The sequence below is a fragment of the Colletotrichum higginsianum genome, chromosome 8, assembly GCF_001672515.1.
Source record: "Colletotrichum higginsianum IMI 349063 chromosome 8, whole genome shotgun sequence".
Classification (NCBI taxonomy): domain Eukaryota; kingdom Fungi; phylum Ascomycota; class Sordariomycetes; order Glomerellales; family Glomerellaceae; genus Colletotrichum; species Colletotrichum higginsianum.
In genome coordinates, this window is record NC_030960.1 from 4,343,312 (window position 1) to 4,359,630 (window position 16,319).

At 52.3% G+C, this 16,319-nt stretch overlaps 4 protein-coding genes across 4 annotated transcripts; 2 read left to right on the top strand and 2 right to left on the bottom strand.

Annotated features, from left to right (window-relative positions):
- Nucleotides 1-36: 36 nt before the first annotated feature.
- On the bottom strand, nucleotides 37-1,199 carry CH63R_12267 (uncharacterized protein; the record flags this gene model as incomplete). The annotated part of the gene is made up of 2 exons (XM_018307241.1): nucleotides 37-59; nucleotides 233-1,199. 2 exons carry the CDS (start codon nucleotides 1,197-1,199, stop codon nucleotides 37-39), a joined length of 990 nt encoding a protein of 329 aa, XP_018154082.1.
- Nucleotides 1,200-2,978: 1,779 nt separating this feature from the next.
- Nucleotides 2,979-5,467, top strand: CH63R_12268 (uncharacterized protein; the record flags this gene model as incomplete). The annotated part of the gene is made up of 3 exons (XM_018307242.1): nucleotides 2,979-3,198; nucleotides 3,874-4,961; nucleotides 5,048-5,467. The coding sequence occupies 3 exons, from the start codon at nucleotides 2,979-2,981 to the stop codon at nucleotides 5,465-5,467; spliced, it is 1,728 nt and encodes a 575-aa protein (XP_018154083.1).
- A 2,984-nt stretch (nucleotides 5,468-8,451) lies between these two features.
- Nucleotides 8,452-10,806, bottom strand: CH63R_12269 (C6 transcription factor; the record flags this gene model as incomplete). The annotated part of the gene is made up of 3 exons (XM_018307243.1): nucleotides 8,452-9,995; nucleotides 10,056-10,142; nucleotides 10,194-10,806. The coding sequence occupies 3 exons, from the start codon at nucleotides 10,804-10,806 to the stop codon at nucleotides 8,452-8,454; spliced, it is 2,244 nt and encodes a 747-aa protein (XP_018154084.1).
- Nucleotides 10,807-14,007: 3,201 nt separating this feature from the next.
- CH63R_12270 (uncharacterized protein) lies at nucleotides 14,008-14,247 on the top strand (the record flags this gene model as incomplete). The annotated part of the gene is made up of 1 exon (XM_018307244.1): nucleotides 14,008-14,247. One exon carries the CDS (start codon nucleotides 14,008-14,010, stop codon nucleotides 14,245-14,247), a length of 240 nt encoding a protein of 79 aa, XP_018154085.1.
- Nucleotides 14,248-16,319: the final 2,072 nt, after the last annotated feature.

The window sequence follows — 16,319 nt, forward strand, 5'->3', positions numbered from 1 at the left end:
AAGTCGGTATGCTCTCTGAGGATAGAAGCTGATGGATCACTGAGGAGCGACTTGGTTGACTGGAGTGGGCTCTTCTGGCTCTCAGTTGGCACAGGTTGATCGATGGTGAAGGCACCAATTGACATGCTGCGCTTGTGGGTTGAGCTGCTTGGAGAGTGTAAGCTGCCAAAGAAGCAAGCTGGCAAAAGGGGAGACGAAGGGGCAAGGTCCAAAGGAAGAGGTGTAAGCAAACATCCTTCCATGCCCTTTGCATAGAGGTCGGAACAGGGTCTCATAAAGTCAGACTTCTTCCAGTCTTTGCCATTGCTGGGCAAAAAGTTTCTCTGTATGCCCTTGGGGACGTGGGGAAGTAAGAGAAACTCTCGATAGTCCTCAGTCCAGACCCAGATTAAGATCGGTTTGGAAATGTTGCACTCCGCATCCTCTTTGTCTGCCTTTGTCTTGGCCAGGAGATACTGGCGGGCGTATTCCATAGGAGACAGTCGAGGGGGCGCAAGTCGAAACTTGGGAGGTGCTTCATTTTTGCCAAAGTAGACAGTGGGATGCTGTGGCTGGAGAAGATAGAGCGGAAGTTTCGTCGACAACGAAGGGGAAACCAAGTTCGAAGGGCTGCGTAAAGACCCCGCTAAACATGAGGAGCGCTCGCTTTCGGCAGTTCCCTTGCGTCGAGCAAACGCCTGGCTGAAGTCCGATCCAGCGCGTCTCTTCTCTTCAGGAGCAACAGGATGGGATATCTGGGACTTATCGATACCCGCGCTTCGCTTCTCTCGCAGTATGGTAGCGCTGGGGACCGTTCGAATGGACGCCTTGGGACGAAGGGAGCTGCTGGATCGAGCCGGTCGAATGAAAGTTCGAGAGGTTGGCTCAATCGGGGCCCCAGGCGGTAAACCAAACTGATCAAGAAGCTCCGGGAGCTCCGGGAGCTCAGGCACGTCCTTTTCGAGGTCGGAGTTGGCAATAAAGTTGGCAAAGGACTTGACCTTGCGAAGAATATTGGAGGGGGTACGTGACCGCTCCAGTGCCGCAGGTAGTTTCAGTGGCGTCTTAGCCTCTTTGTCGAACATTGAGGACTTGTTCGAGTCCTCCTCTTCTTCCGAGTCACTGTCCCATGTGTATGTCGGAGATCCGTTGTCGACCTTTGCAGGGAGAATGAGACCAAAGAGAGCAAGCTGTTCCATCTCCCATCCTTTTTCCAGCATGATGTGTTGCGCCAGAGGGTGCTCGTGGAATGCCGTTTTGGATAGGTCATGAGGGTGCATTAAGACAGGAGGCTTGTCAAAGTCGCAAGCCCACTCTCGACCGTTGCAAGTTGCGCCCGAAATCTCACGACCAGGGCATCCCGCAAGAAGAGGTGTCGGAGGAGGCGGCGGAGGCGAGTTCTCAACGGCTGTAAGGGGCGCAGCCTGGTTTGTCTGTTGAGAGATGTTGAGAGGAGCAGGTCGAGGGCGTTGACGTCGCAGAAGCCTCGAAAAGTGTGCAGATCGGCCGATCTCACCTGATCCTCTGCTTGAAGACCGGATTTGAGACTGAACAGCTTGAGAGACCTGAGTTGTGTCTGGGGAACCTGATGGCGTGTCGTCAGAAGCAGCCTTGCATGGCGCAGACTCAGAGCCATCAATGCCAATTGAATTCAACTTAGGAGCCATGGTTTCGCAGCAAAACTTCTGCAGTTGCAACCATAGGCTGATGTAGAGGTAAGAGAGGGGAGTACTGATGAGATGTGGTGTTGGGTTCAGAAGTTGACGTGGAAAATGATGCAAGGTGAGATGCAACCAAGCAAAATTCCAAGGAATGACTGGTTATACTGGTATCATGCACCAAAAAGAGACTGTCGTTGGTAGAGTCAGCACTGAAGTTTAAAACTGGGAGTGACCAACTGCACCTTGAACTCCAAAAAAGGCTGGATGCTGGAATCCTGGAGGTTGTTGTGAGCAACAGCAATGATGGAAGAGAGATAGGCAGGTTGTGAATTGAAGGTGAAGAAGCACACCTTGTTTTGCAAAGGTTGAGTTTAGAAAGATGAGAAAGGGCAAGTAAGTTGAAGCAAGAACGAAGAAGAAAGACGAATGGGGAAAAAAACGACCCCAGTAGGAAGGAGTGACCAGCAGAAGAGAAGGATGGTTCAGACAAGGAAGGTGTGTTAAAAAGATAGGTAGGGCACATACTACAAATCTAAGCAGCACTGGATAGTAAGGTTATAGGAGATTAATATAGAGTCTTAAGACAGCTTCTATATATTTAATTACTTTAAGATATCTATAATATTAATTGTAGACAAAAGATAAACATGTATTTATGTAGAGAAGGCTCATGTAGGGAAGAGGAAGTTGCACATTATTACTCAAGTACTAGAAAGGCAAGGCTAGGCTTTAAAACAGACCTTTTACTGCTGATTCTTTATGCATGGATAGTTGTAGCTAGCGAACAGTAGCATTGCTGCAGAGATGCATTGCGGATTTGAGGTTATCGTGGGCTCCCGTTTCAGCTGCAGGACGCGTCGTGTAGCTATCACGTGACTGAAAGCGAGCGAGCTGGAAACCAGCCACAGTGTCCTTGCTAGTCTCCTGATGTGGCTATGGAACATAATTTGCGCCACAGGACGCTTGCTGATTGAGTTCAGCCCGACAGGGGCTCTGCCAAGAAAAACCAGCGTGCCAAGGCCACACGCATGGAAAGGAAAGTGCTCTTTGTTGGAGTCCTCCTTCTTACGAACACCTGTGCTCACCCGTTTCCACCAGCCCCTGAGGCTTGAACTCGGACACTGACGCAGTGTTCCGTTTTCTTGTTTGGTCCATAAACAATCAAAATCTCGCACTCCGCCGCAATTTTCCTGGCTGGAGCGCCTCTCTGTCTGGCTCTGCCACTTACCAATCCAGCAACCCTTCCCACTCTCGCCCCCAGCGTCTCAAACTCAACTTCTCCATCACCGCCGACACGAGCCTGCAGCAGGCCCTGCAGATGCTCGTTACACATCGACCATGGCATCGGTGAGCAAGGGTGGTCGGCTTATGCTGTTGCGGCCCTCCCCGACGCCGACCCGGTGGATCGGGACGCGTGGAGGCCGTGGTCCTTGGGCGCTGCTCCCGCTGTCAGCGACGGCAAAGACGGCATCGGCAACCCCAACAAGAACAACAAGGCTGTTGTCGGCGTCCAGGACGGCCGTGGTCTACTTCTCCACACATCCGCCGAGAAGATCTGGTATGTCGGTGCGCATATATCCTTCTCAATTATCCCGTGTCTGCCCCCCGTCCCATTGTTGCACTGTTGGTCGAGCCCCCCCGTCCCGGTGCAGATGGAGGATCCGATGGTGGCATGATCAAGATCCTTTGAATTCGTCAGCACGAGGCTCTGCGTCACATTCTCGCTCTTTAAACACGCCGTCGACAGGGATGTTTCCTGCCGCTTTCCCGGCACTGCAGGCCAAGATGCAGCTTGTCAGACGGCGTCTACCTCCGCCTTTGAGATTGGACAGATCGGGCGGTGATGGCCGTAGGCCTGCTTCTGCACAAGAAAATCGTCGATGACCGCCGGAACAGGCCATTCATCAATGGATCCGCGGTCGCAATCACCAAGGTGCGAGAGCAGCGCACATGACACACTTCCTAGATCTGCCAGTCGATTATGTAGCGGCAAGGTGAAGTCGTCGCCAGCCTCAGGATGAACCTGGTCGGACCCGGAGCTACTCAAGATGCAAAAGTGCCGACGAGACGGACGCGGCAGTTCTTACTCGCTTTGGCGTATCGCCTCCCAAGGCATCGTCCTTTCAATGGACCGCACTGCAATGCCTTGAAGCCCATCGGGTGATGAGCCTCACGTCTCTCGCACACCGCAATGCTTAATCTCGTCAGCATGGATATGGCTAACGTCGCTCAGACGAAAAAGAATCAGCCTCCAGGCCGGATCCCGTCCCGAAGCCCCAAGATGGAGGCGACAGTCTCCCCAAGAAGATGCTCGAATCTGCCGCCACCTCCTTTGCCTCAATACTTGTACTAGCCGCCGGCTTCGCCATAGCAGGCTACGCCTACCACAAGACATACAAGCGCATCGTGCTCAAGAAAATGACCCGCGCCTTCACTCCCGGCGACCCCGTACTCGAACTCGCCGCCATCGGCAAGGAGGTGCCGCAGAACCCCGCCGACGCCGACGACCGATGGGTGCAGCGGCCGGAGCAGGCGCGCATCGACAAGATCGTCAACGGCTCTGAGGTCGGCCACTACTTTTTGATACTGGGCGAGAAGGGTACGGGTAAGAGCAGCATGTTGATCGAGGCCATGCGCAAGATTGACGGCGATGGCGTAGCCATGTTCGAGGCCCACGCGGATCTGGAGATTGTGCGCATCCGTCTCGGCAAAGCCCTTGATTTTGAGTTCCACGAGGACTACATTGGCGGCTACTTCAGCGAGCGCGGTCCTCGCGACACGACGGCCCTCTTGGATATCGAGCGCGCCCTCAACAAACTCGAAAAGGTCGCCATCGTCAACCGCGCAACGCGCAAGAAGCCGCTGGTCGTCATCATCAACCAGATGCACCTGATTCGCGACGATGACGACGGCAAAGATCTCATCGAGCTGCTCCAGCAACGCGCCGAGCAGTGGGCCGCTTCCAACCTCGTGACTATGGTGTTCAACACGGACGACTACTGGGTGTACGAGCGGTTCAAGCAACTGGCTACGAGAATGGAAATCATGTCGGTGCGCGATCTGCCCAAGCGTCAAGCCATTGCGGCCCTCGCCAAGTACCGCGTCAAGTACTTCAACGAGCGGCTGAGCGAGACGATGCTAGAGGAGGTGTACGACCTTGTCGGCGGCAGGCTGTCGTTCTTGAACCGCGTCGCCAAAAGCAGCGATATGATCGCGACTTGCAAGTCCATCTGCCAAGTGGAGAAGACGTGGTTCCTCAACCAGTGCTGGATCCTGGGCGCCGAGATGGACGACGACGTGATGGATCAACAGAAGTGGGCGGTATGTGCCCTCTTGACTCACCTCCGCGCGTGCCTCCTAAAGCTGACGCGGGGATGGTGAAATGTGAATGCTAACTAGTCACCCAGGCCGCGGCCATGGTCCTCGCACAAGCGCTCGTGGACAGCGAAGAAGACATGGATCTATGGGATGAGGAGAAGGGTCACGTGCTGCCCTCGTTCCAGATGCACAAGGCGCAGGAGATCATGACGCGCGCCGATTTCATCCGGGATATGGACCGCCTCAACCTTTTCACCATCGCATCCAACGCCGAGGTGCGCGCCTCATCTGTGCCCATGCACCGCGCCTTCCAGGAGATATGCGCGCAGAAGGGTTTCAGGGACCACCTGGAGAAGACGATCCAACGTATCAGCGATATCGAGTCGCTCGGCCGCACTCGGGAGCTAGTAGCGAAGGATCTCGTACTCGGTGGCAAGTACGAGATCATCCGCGAGGGCAAGAACGGGGTTACGGTCAAGTTGACCGAGGGAGAGGACCGGGATTTGTAGGAGTGAGACTGGTCAAGGAGCATGATGGGACGATGACGGGAATATCACCTCTCGCGTAGCCTCTTGAGCCAGATACGGTTAGGGCCTTGCGAGCGGTCTGATAGCTATGTGGTGATGACCGTCTTCCTTCCCTTCCCCCCTGCCCCCCTCCGCGATGCGCGATGGGATGCAAGATCGATCCTCCAAGGGACTGTCCATCGACCCCCCCCCCACTATCCTTTCGATGATCCATGCCGCCCATCAAAATCAGAGAAACACCCTGAAGATCGGAGATAGGTCCGGCGTCTACTAATTGGCTGTCAGGTTGCTGGACCGGGCTTTACCCATCTGGTATGGGATGAAGCCTGAAAGTTGCATCGGATCAGATGGGATGACACCAGCTTTGACAGCCACGTGCCGTCTGCTGGATGGGGGTGAAGGGGCGTCCGGCGTGACTGGGCGAGGAATGCATCTACTCGCTTACACGTAAGCACGTGAGAAAAACGAAAACAAAAACGGCGTGGCTGGGGGGTGTGGAAGCGATTACAAAGACTTTCTTAACTGGATAAGACACATACTTGGAAACGGGTGAGGGGAGGGGAGGAGAGGGGGGGGGAGGGTGGAGGTGCCGACGGCGGCTTCAAGTGATACTACCCTCTTCCGTCCCCCCCCAATGTACGATCGATCAATAATTTCCAGCAAATCAATATTTCCCATGTAACCAATCTTCCGTCACGCCCGACGTCCCCATTACACGGCTCATGACTGCGAGTCCGAATTTTGCCGCTTCTTGTAGTCAGTGTCCTTGTTATCCATCATGGTCGGCCTTCCCATCTCGCATTCATGTACGTTTGTGGATGGCGTGATTTCGCCGGGCCCCTATCCCTGCCCTGTCCTTGTCGGGAACCTGCTTGATATTGGTGATTGGCGCTGCTGTGTGGTCTTTTGTCTCGGAACACCACCATCAACTACCAACCCTGTGCCCTCGTGAAGCCAAATTTTCCCGAACCCGACGGGAAGAATCACCCGCCTCGGTCGATTATCCTCGGTAGATCGTCAGCAACCGGACTTCTTTTTCTCTTCTCAATCTTGCTCCAGTGGCCCTCCCCGTCAGGGATCAACCCCGGGGCAGACGAGTGCGGAGACGCTCCACTTGCGACGGCCAACAACAACCCCTTCCCCTCCTCTCTCATCTCTCATCGTCTCCTGCTTGTCCAATCAATGGAGGCCCATCACTCACCGCTGTCGGGGAAGGGGGGGCACTAATACTCCGCCGCACAGATGACGGGCGCGCCTACGAGGCCAGCTAGCTCGTCCCTCACGTACCGTGGGCTGACCAGTGTGCTATCACGATGGGGGCCACTTGCCAAGACTGACACCCTTCCATGATGGAGAATTGATTGCCTTGCGCGTACGCTACTCTGCATGATCTGTGCGGTTGAGAAAAAAAGGCCGTTCTCCAGAATGCACGGCATGAAAATCCATTATCCCCATCCTGCGAATTTGGCCAAGGCCAGGGCATGTCGCTGGCTAACCTCCAGGATGAATCAATGCCTAGATAGGTACACATTGGTGGAGAGATCATCGTTGTGGGGGGATGGGGCCCTCCCTGCCTGCAGTCTTCCCTTTTACATGCCTAGCTCCTTTTTTACAGCAGATGACTGACTCCGTCCCGGTCTTCCTGCAGAATCTCACAACGCTTTCAAATCCACCGTAAACCCCTACAGGAAGAGCACTGCTTGATCGTGTCGATAAGTACCCGATGTACTTTTACGTACCTTTTCTCCGCCCCAAGGCATACCTGCATGCACAAAGGCAAATGCAGAGTAAAGGAGGGAAGCCAAGGGCGGGACGGGGTCGAGGAGTGATGCAGACGGGCTGCTCGGCTCCCACGGTGGCCGCATGGGATCTTCGCTGCACCAGTTGTCGCATTTGTCTAAACATACAGTAATTGGATGCGACGGTCACTTTTTGGTTCAGTGTCGTACGAGAAGCATGCGTGCTTGTCCAGGATATTCAATACTCGTACAGCATTCGATATTTGCGGTGGCTCTGGGCGGGTTTAGTCCTTTGGACTGCGATTTTGATAGTGTTGGTGCCTTGAGACGAACGACTGCTCCGTGCAGCACGCATCCCCGATCGGTGATGGTCCGAGTAACAGACGACTCACTTCCAAATCAAAACCACCGTTAGCTCAACGCTAGGCCGCCGTCAGTCAGATACAATTGCAGGTGTGTGTATCTAGGCAGAGATGATAGAGGCGCAACCGTCGCAGCTTGTATTGTGTTGCAGTTATTTCTTCAATGCCTGACCTAATAGCATGCGTCTTCGCCCTCCATATGCCATCGTACTGGAGCTCCTAGCCCAAGATGAAACAATAGCGGTGACCATTGTGTGCAAAATAAAAACCAAACCGGACACTGTCCGAGCCTCCCGAGATATACCTTATCTGTCCCAGTACGAACTTGATGCCATCAGAAAACAAACAGCCGCCGTCCCAAATACAATAGGAAACGCTAAAAAGATCGCAACTAAGTTGCACGCAATGAAACACCCTCCTATCCCTGCCTCTATAGGCATCCGATACAATGTCGTGCGTATGCAGATTCTTAACCAAAAGCCGTGCTGGACTACATGCCATGCCGATTTCTAGACTTCAATGTCTCCGTAAACCAAGCGTCTGCCTCTCCAACTTTCGAGCTGACAAGAGCCCGTCCTTGGGCCCATGCGATTCCAATGCATGTGGGAGACCTTGTTGCAAACTAGATCCCGTGTACACGATGTTGCCTCTGTTGAAGGCCTCGTCGGAGAGCTCCGACATAACAAGCAGCCTACATGAGGAAATAGGAAATAAATGACGAAGAAATAATAAAAGAATAGCGAGAGGATACAACACGCGGATGATACCGACAGAAATAAAACCAAATGAGGCTGAAATCAATCTAGGCACCAAAAATGTCAGGAATACGTGAAAACATGGCTGCGTGAGTCCTAGTCAGGCCTGCTCAGGTGCACAGAAAGTCAAGCCCGAGTCTTCTAGCCACGCCTTGCCAGTCCCAGACGGAGACCCAGTCGCCAAACTCCATCAAGTGCCAGATTTCTTCGAGAACCTCGAGGACCCGGTCGCAGTTGCGAAGACCGGTATAGCCGCGGACCGACCGGACGATGGCACGGATCCGCTCTTGTTGAGCAGGCTCAAAACATGTCGTACCAATGACAAGACTTGGCATCAATAAAAGAGTCAACGCAGGGTCTGATGGCTTGAAACCCTCCATGATGGCCAGAGACTCATCGACCGCAGAGGTGATGCGGTTATCGTGCTGAGGAGGACGTCGAATTGGCGGCGGAGAGGCAGGTCGCTGTTCGTCGATGATGGCGCAGCTGGAGGAGCCGGCATCGGATTCGTGCATCGAGCTTGTCCTCGACGGACCCCGAGAGCTCGGCTCGCGCTTCGGTTGCATCGACGAGGGGAACCCGGCGGCCGTCGTAGGCCGTAGGCTAGGGGATGAGGCGCAACTCGTAGCGGTCGAAGGCCGGGATATTTGTGAGTGGCGCCGGGAGGAAAATGAAGAAACCGACGTGGCGACAGAGGTCGCCACGGACAACACCGAGTGCCGTCTCTGGGGAGACGTGGGGGGGTAAATGGTGCGGAACAGATGCAGGAACATCATGTGTTTGTAGACCAAGCCGACCCGGTGTCGGCTGTCACCCGTCGGCCAAGTGGGCATCCATTGCTCGATGGCCTCCTGAATTTCCTGCGCCTGGTAAAGAATGTGATAGGTTACCACAGTATCGGCACCTCTGTAGATGTTTTCCCTGATGGTGTTTCGTATTGTGGTTATGTGGCACAGGTGATGGAATAGTCCATCGGCAACGCCTAGAAGACGTGGCGAGTCAAGGGGGACTAGAGAACTCCAGCCTTCCGAAGCCAGGCGTGGGCAGTTGCGGGTTGGATGCCACAGGAGTTCGTCTGCGTAAATATGATATTGGAAAAATTCCGTGATAAAGGCTAAGAAAACGGGATCCTCGGGGGGGCTCTCCTGAATAAGTCGTTTGTAACCACCAAGGTGAACCCGATGGGCGCCGTGCGGTTCACCCTCGATCAAGGTGGTGACGACAAGGCACAGGATTTGCGCGTAGCGCGCGGAAAGGATCGTCTGTCGGTCGGTCCCGTCATCGTTGTCGTCACCGGTGCGATTCATGTCGGCGTACAACGTTTTCATTGCCTGCTCCTCGTGATATGCCGACCTTGCCTGCAGTGCTTCACGGTTGGTCGTTGGGTTTTTCTCCAAGAGCTTAGCGCCGTACGGCGTCTCAAAGTCGATGTGTTTACTGCTCATGGCGAGAATAGAGTGCATCACGCCCTGATGAAGGTTTGCCAAGGGGAGTATAACGTCCTTGAATGCATTCTTGGCCTCTCCTTCGACGGTGAGGACGTTACTGAGATGGACTCCGTAATGTCGCCAAAAGATCTTGTCTTCGACCGTGTCGACACCATTGAAGAGAGGCTGCATGGTAAAGACGAGTGATTCCTCGTCCCCGAGATGATCTTCACGAGAAGGGTTAGATGCCATTATGTCGCACGCAAACCATCCGGAGAAGCACACACCTGTTGTAGCCTTTTCTTTGCCGCTTCTCCAGAGTTTCTTCTCATGATATCCTTCGCAAACAACAGCGTTCTTCTCGCAATTCATGCCTGCCACAGGAATTAGACACGCCCGCGCCGTGGGTCAAGCCCAGCACTTACATCTCGGTTTGGCCTCGTCGCACTTCTTCTTTCGCCTTCGGCAGGTAATACAGCCTGTTTTGGACCGACCCTTGGTGACCTTGCTCGGGTTGATGATAGGCGCCACAGGATGTTTACGAGGTCGACCGCGAGGGCGTTTCTGTTTCGGCTGGTTCGCAGCCGCGACGAAAGGGGCCTGCGTTGTCGCCGAGGGGGCCTCAGTCACATCGTCGAGGTTGAAATCATCGTCCAAGGGTTCAAGTTTGGGTGCGGTGAGGATGTCGTCCGAGTCCTGCTCCCACACAAGGTCGTTGTCAGCGTCGTCCCCGTCAAAGACCTCAGCGTGGCTGTTGCTCCAGGAATCGGTGCAAGATGAGGACGCGGAGTGTACCATGGTCGGGGCGCAAGACGGGTTCATAGTCGAGATGTCTATGGCGGCGCTGACGGGGGACAGCTGACAATTATCGGAATGAGAGATCGCGGCCGAGTTCATCCAAGCGGGCGTCGTTTGGGAAGCGGGTGAGTGCGGGATGAGCAAGTCGTCTTGCATATTGTCGTCGGACGAGTAGCTATGATTATCCGACCACGAAACATCTCCTTCGTCCGACGCGATCGAAAGAGCAGTAGAATTCATGCCTCGTCACTAACAGCACCATGCCAACAGGAAAGGGTCAAGCAAAGGACGTGGGTTTGCCAGTCGAGAATGCGAGTCGGAGCAGGTGCGATGTAGCGGTAGCGATTCGACGGCTGGAATCTGGATCAAATACAGAGTATTAAAACCGGAAAGCCATGGATGGGATGCTGACGAGGTCCAGGCGGGGCAGTGGACAACAACGGATGGTGCCCAAGAAGAGTGACCAAGGTCTGACTGGTCCAAGGACGACGAGGATCAGGTAGGGGTCGGTCCTCGTTGAAGATCAACAACTGCGGCAGAGTGCTTAGAAAGAAGGGAAAAGGCCGATCGTTGGGGGGGGGGGGGGGGGCCGACGCGGAATAGAGGGGCTGAGACGAGTGGAGAAGCAATCGCTGGGTCTTCTTTGGAAAGTAGCTTGCCCGTCGGCACGAAATGGGAAGAGAAAGAGGGTCGTTGGACGGCAGGACATGGGTGGAACAGCAGTGGCTTTGAAAGGGCGGGATGCGTACATACATATCTGTAGATAGATTTGCTGCTAGCGGATGGAAGGTTGGGGAGGAGGGGGCACATCGACAAGGGTCGGGAAGAGTGTGTGAGGGAAAGACATGTAGAGAACCGGGGTTTCTCTCACACGCACTAAAGGTCCTCTAGCATCCCAGCTCCCCACAAGCAAGGTGTATCAAGTGCGCAACGCGCGAATGGGAGCCATGTTTCCCGTATGGGAGCCATGTCTCCCATATGATGTGTCAGATAAGAACGGTGCGTAGGATGTGATAGACCAAAAAAGGTGACGTCTCACGTCGTACCGAACGTGCCAAGAGCAGGGCGGGGCGTGATTGCTTGCTGCTGGTCAGCCAGGCCAGGCTTGTCACTCTCACTCTGAGCCCCCGGAGCACCATTCGGAGGGATCTTTGCCGACGGATGGCAATAGTGTAGAAGAAGAGTCTAATAACTGTCGCATATCGAAAATAGTGTATGAGTAAAGCTACGGCCACCTACATTAGAGCTGCTAACACTGTGGCTGTCGTCAGTGGGGGATAGCATGTGGATTCTGAGATCCTCTTGGCAGGCTCTCTACTTTTAGTGCAGTGGGTGCGGCGCGGCGCGATGTGCTGACATGTGTACAGAATGCCTCAAGAGGGAGTAGGCCGGCAACAAGAAGTACGAGGCAGAAACAATGGTGAGTGGCTCTTGGAGTTATCCACCTCATGTGTGCTCCATTCCATTCCCGTCTTCACCACCCACTCCTGCCATCCACGTCCTTCTCATCCTCCTGACTCTTTTAGGGCCCTAGTCGTTGCTAGCGTCCTATGGCCAACCACACACCCCTACCAGTGAGCAAAGTACATCGAAGTACTTGATGTCGCTAGTGTAGCCACAAGATGACTCCCCACAGACCAGTACGGTTTGATTCGTCGACGATGGATTTTGGGTGGCGTTGACAACGCCTCAATTAACTAGTGTAGACCGTGCACACACCCGCCCTCGAACCCAAGTTCAACGGATCATTGCGGCGCGGAGACTCCACTACTCCAGAGACAGGAATACAGTACAGAGTACAAAGTAAACATAACCCCCGAGTGAGAGGCAGGGGAGAGAGTGAAAACCTGCGCCGAGGTGACAAATGCCTTAGCCGGTGGAAGACCCCGGTTCAATCAGTGACAAAAATGACGCGACGCGGAGATACGCAATGGCTGATCGTGAACTCATGAGTCGTGCTCACGCAAATCAGGAGCAGGCTAGTCAGGAGCAAGCACAAGACGTTTACAGATATGCCATCAAGCAAGGTAGAGAGGCAATGCATTGTCATTGTCACAGTCTTATAAGATGTCTAGGACTTTGTATCATAAGGTAGAATAACGTCGCATTTTAATGAGAAAGTGTAGGCGAAAGTGAAGTTGTGCCATGACTACATGCTTTCCAGACAGGTAGACAGGTACCCGGCGTCAATTACGTCGATCGTCACACTCTCAGTTATTACGAGGACGGTCCCCCCAGTTGCGGTCGTCGCGGCGACGGTCATCGTTTCGGCGATTATGTTGACGGTTGTCCTCGTAACGGTTTCCCTCGCGGCGGAAATCTCAACGACGGTTGTCGTATTGTAGGGATTAGTTGTCGTTGTAGCGACAATTGTCTTTGTCTCGACGATTGTCACTACAACGATTGCTATTCTAGTAGGTGTATTCCTCACTACAAAATCCGTCTCAGTGAGGGTAAGTGTAACAATTAGTACGCTAGTTACAATAGCGAGGGGGTACTATTAACTTAAGGCGACATTAGAGCTATTTCTAGATATTGTAATTTATTTCTAGTTATTGCAGGCAATATATTTCTTAGCTAAGATCTCTAACTTTAAATTCTATAAAGTATTAAGTATTTATTAACAAAGTAAAGAGTGCAGTAATACTAGAATCTAAGTCTACAATAATTTAATAATACTAGGTATTCTTATAGAGTTATCTATTTATAAGAGAAGTTTTATTAATAGAAGACTATCTAATAAAGACTTCTTATATAGTACTAAATACCCTATACTAATATTTAACCTATACATATAAGAGGTAAACCCCTCTTTAAAGGGTTAAAGGAAAAACCCCCTTATATTCTTATACTTTTTAAGGATTTTTATTTTTATTTACTCTTTCCTACTAATACTATATCTTTTTAACTTAATGCGTATACTATTATTAGAGCCCTATTGTATATATAGAGCCTAGAGCTCTATTTATAGTAGGTAATCTAGTAACTAAACTAAGAATAAAGAAGCTTATCTATAAAAATACCTATATACTTAATTGTATATATCTCTATAACTAAAAGAGATATAAGTTAATAGTTTTTATATTTAGAATCCTTATAATTTTAGCTGTAGAATAGTGTATAATTTATTTGCATACCTTGTATATAAGGATTTATAGACATACTAGTCTACATATAGACTAGTAGAAGTATTTTAGGCTTGTCCTTTATACTAAGGACTTTAGCCCTAAGCTTTATCAACACGTCTAGCCACCTGCATTCATGCTGCTGATAAGATTCAGGATTTATCGATCAGTTGGTCAGCGTATTCATGTGACCAGAACGGCTTCTTCTCACGGCTGTGCCGTCTGCTACGCTCGTCGCGATGGAAGTATATCAGATGCTTCCGAACCAAAAGGCTTGTGGTTCACGATAAAGACGTGCGCGAGTTCATAACGCTACATGGATCGCTCCACATATTCTCGACCGACGACGTTCTCCATCTACCTTCCAGCGAGAAGCAAGTTGAGTACGAGTCCGAGTCCGAGTCCGAGTCCGACTTCTCTGACTTCCACGACGACGACGACGACGATAATGAAGAAGGAGAAGGAGAAGGAGAAGGAGAAGGAGAAGGAGAAGGAGAAGGAGAAGGAGAAGGAGAAGGAGAAGGAGAAGGAGAAGGAGAAGGAGAAGGACAAGTAGAAGAGAAAGAATACCGCGAGTCTCAGGCCACAGATGGAGACGACTGGAGTACAACTTCTAGTCAAGACGATGACATGTCGGAGGCTAGTGATGATATCGACCTACTACTGGATTAAATAACTTTGCGTCCTTCGAAAAGCCCTGCCTAAAATAACCACACTCCTGAAATAGCTCATTTCAAGACCCAGAAGCCGGCTATGTTCGAGATTTGTGCTAGCTGTTCAATGTATGCGAAAATCATGTCTCCGCATGAACCTGCCGACACAAAGGACACGTCTCTTTGACAAAATCAAGCCACCGATTGATGCAATTATGATGAAAAAAGAAAACACGCTGGCATCCCAGTTACTTACCTTTGGCTGTTTCATCCAACCGTCCCAGGCATTGATGTAATTGGAGTCCTCGACGACGATCTCGGCATCAACCAGGAAAGAGTTGGCTCGCAGTCGCATAAGGAGTTCTTGAGTAGGGTTCTGTTCTGGCGGTGTCACAAAGCAAAGAAAGACGGGAAACAAGTAGTATTGCCTCTTCAATATCGAAGCAAACATCGATGTCGGAACAGGCATTGTTGGAATAGATATCGTCGACATCTAAGAAGCGGAAACGACAACCTAGTCCTCGCAAGCAATTGAATCTGATCACCGTTCAAAATGCCATGAACCATAGGAGCTTCGACGGGGAAATTGCGCCCTCCCCTGCGCTCGGCCATCTCCTCGACGTTATCGAGACTCTGGCTAGGGGTATTGGAATTGTTTCACGTGCAAGAGAGGCATCTGTTCGGGCTGAAGCCGAAGCCTCGAAGAGTCGTCAGTTTCGCTGGGTCCGACACGAGACGTTTGCCTGCGATCCGGTCATTTCAACCTCGACATCACCGTTTCCCCCCAACCGTGACGAATTGGGTCCGACACCCTCGGTTAAGACAGCCCGGAGAGTTTGGTCATCTGCTTTTGAGGCGGATAGGGACAATCATGAAGAAGGCCAGTGGAACAGAGTTGTACATGGAAAGCTGCTCGACATTGCTCTAGAGGACGACGACTTTGAATGCATCGGCGTGCAGAGCTGGTGAGCCTGCCCCCTTTATGATCTGCCATCAGCATTACTAACGGCACGCAGTACGACGGCGCAAATCCTTCCTTAAATACACGAGATCCGGCAAATCCGCCTACCATAACAAGTAGGTAGATTTCTGTGTCTACGTCAAGGAACAGTCTGATGAGCTCGATGCAGCGATTATAGCTTCGGAGACGGAATCGATCAATCACACCGACCACTCCGGTCTTGTTAGGTCGCCGATCGGGCTCTCAATCGAGACGAAGACCACCGGCCATGATTGGGTCAACGCAGTCAATCAGATCACAGTTTGGCTAATCGCTCAGTGGGATTCGTTGGACGACCTCGCGTCAGGTGGTCAGCCCGTGCGTCCGGGCTTTTCTCCAGCAGCAGCAGCCGTGGCTTTTCTGCCTGGCATCATCGTTCAAGGTCACGAATGGTGGTTCATCGCCGTCGGTAGGAAGCCTAACGGTGCTACGGAGCGTGGAGTAAGAAGCTGATCGGGTCAACCACAACCTTAACTAAAGGGTATATACCGAGTCGTGGCGGTGCTTCAGCTTCTGGGACGTTGGATTATTACTGAGTACTGGCCGTGGTTCCAGGCGGCCATCCTCAAGAAAGCATGAGTCTGTCTGTTGGCTATGTCTACACAGGCTCGATTGTCGACCGAGGGCAATGGCAAAAAGCCGCCCAAGCAAGACTTGAACTTCGATGCCTCCGGCGTTCTCGTGGTACGCGGAGACGAAGGACGACCACGCGAATTTGTATCTCAGCCGGTCGATTCCCGCATCCGATATCAGTCGCCAGGGCTCATCCTTTTCCATCTCTCCGTCACCGTTGCTCACAGCGTCGCCACCAAAACCACCCAAACCACGGTTTACCTGGAGATCACAGCCGACCAGATTCATTCGCCCGACTGGTCAACGGCAGAAGCTGATAGGCCAGAATGTGACTGTTTTGATTGTGACTCACCTTTCGCACAGTCACATGTCCCATACTGCATACGTATGATGCACTGCCAT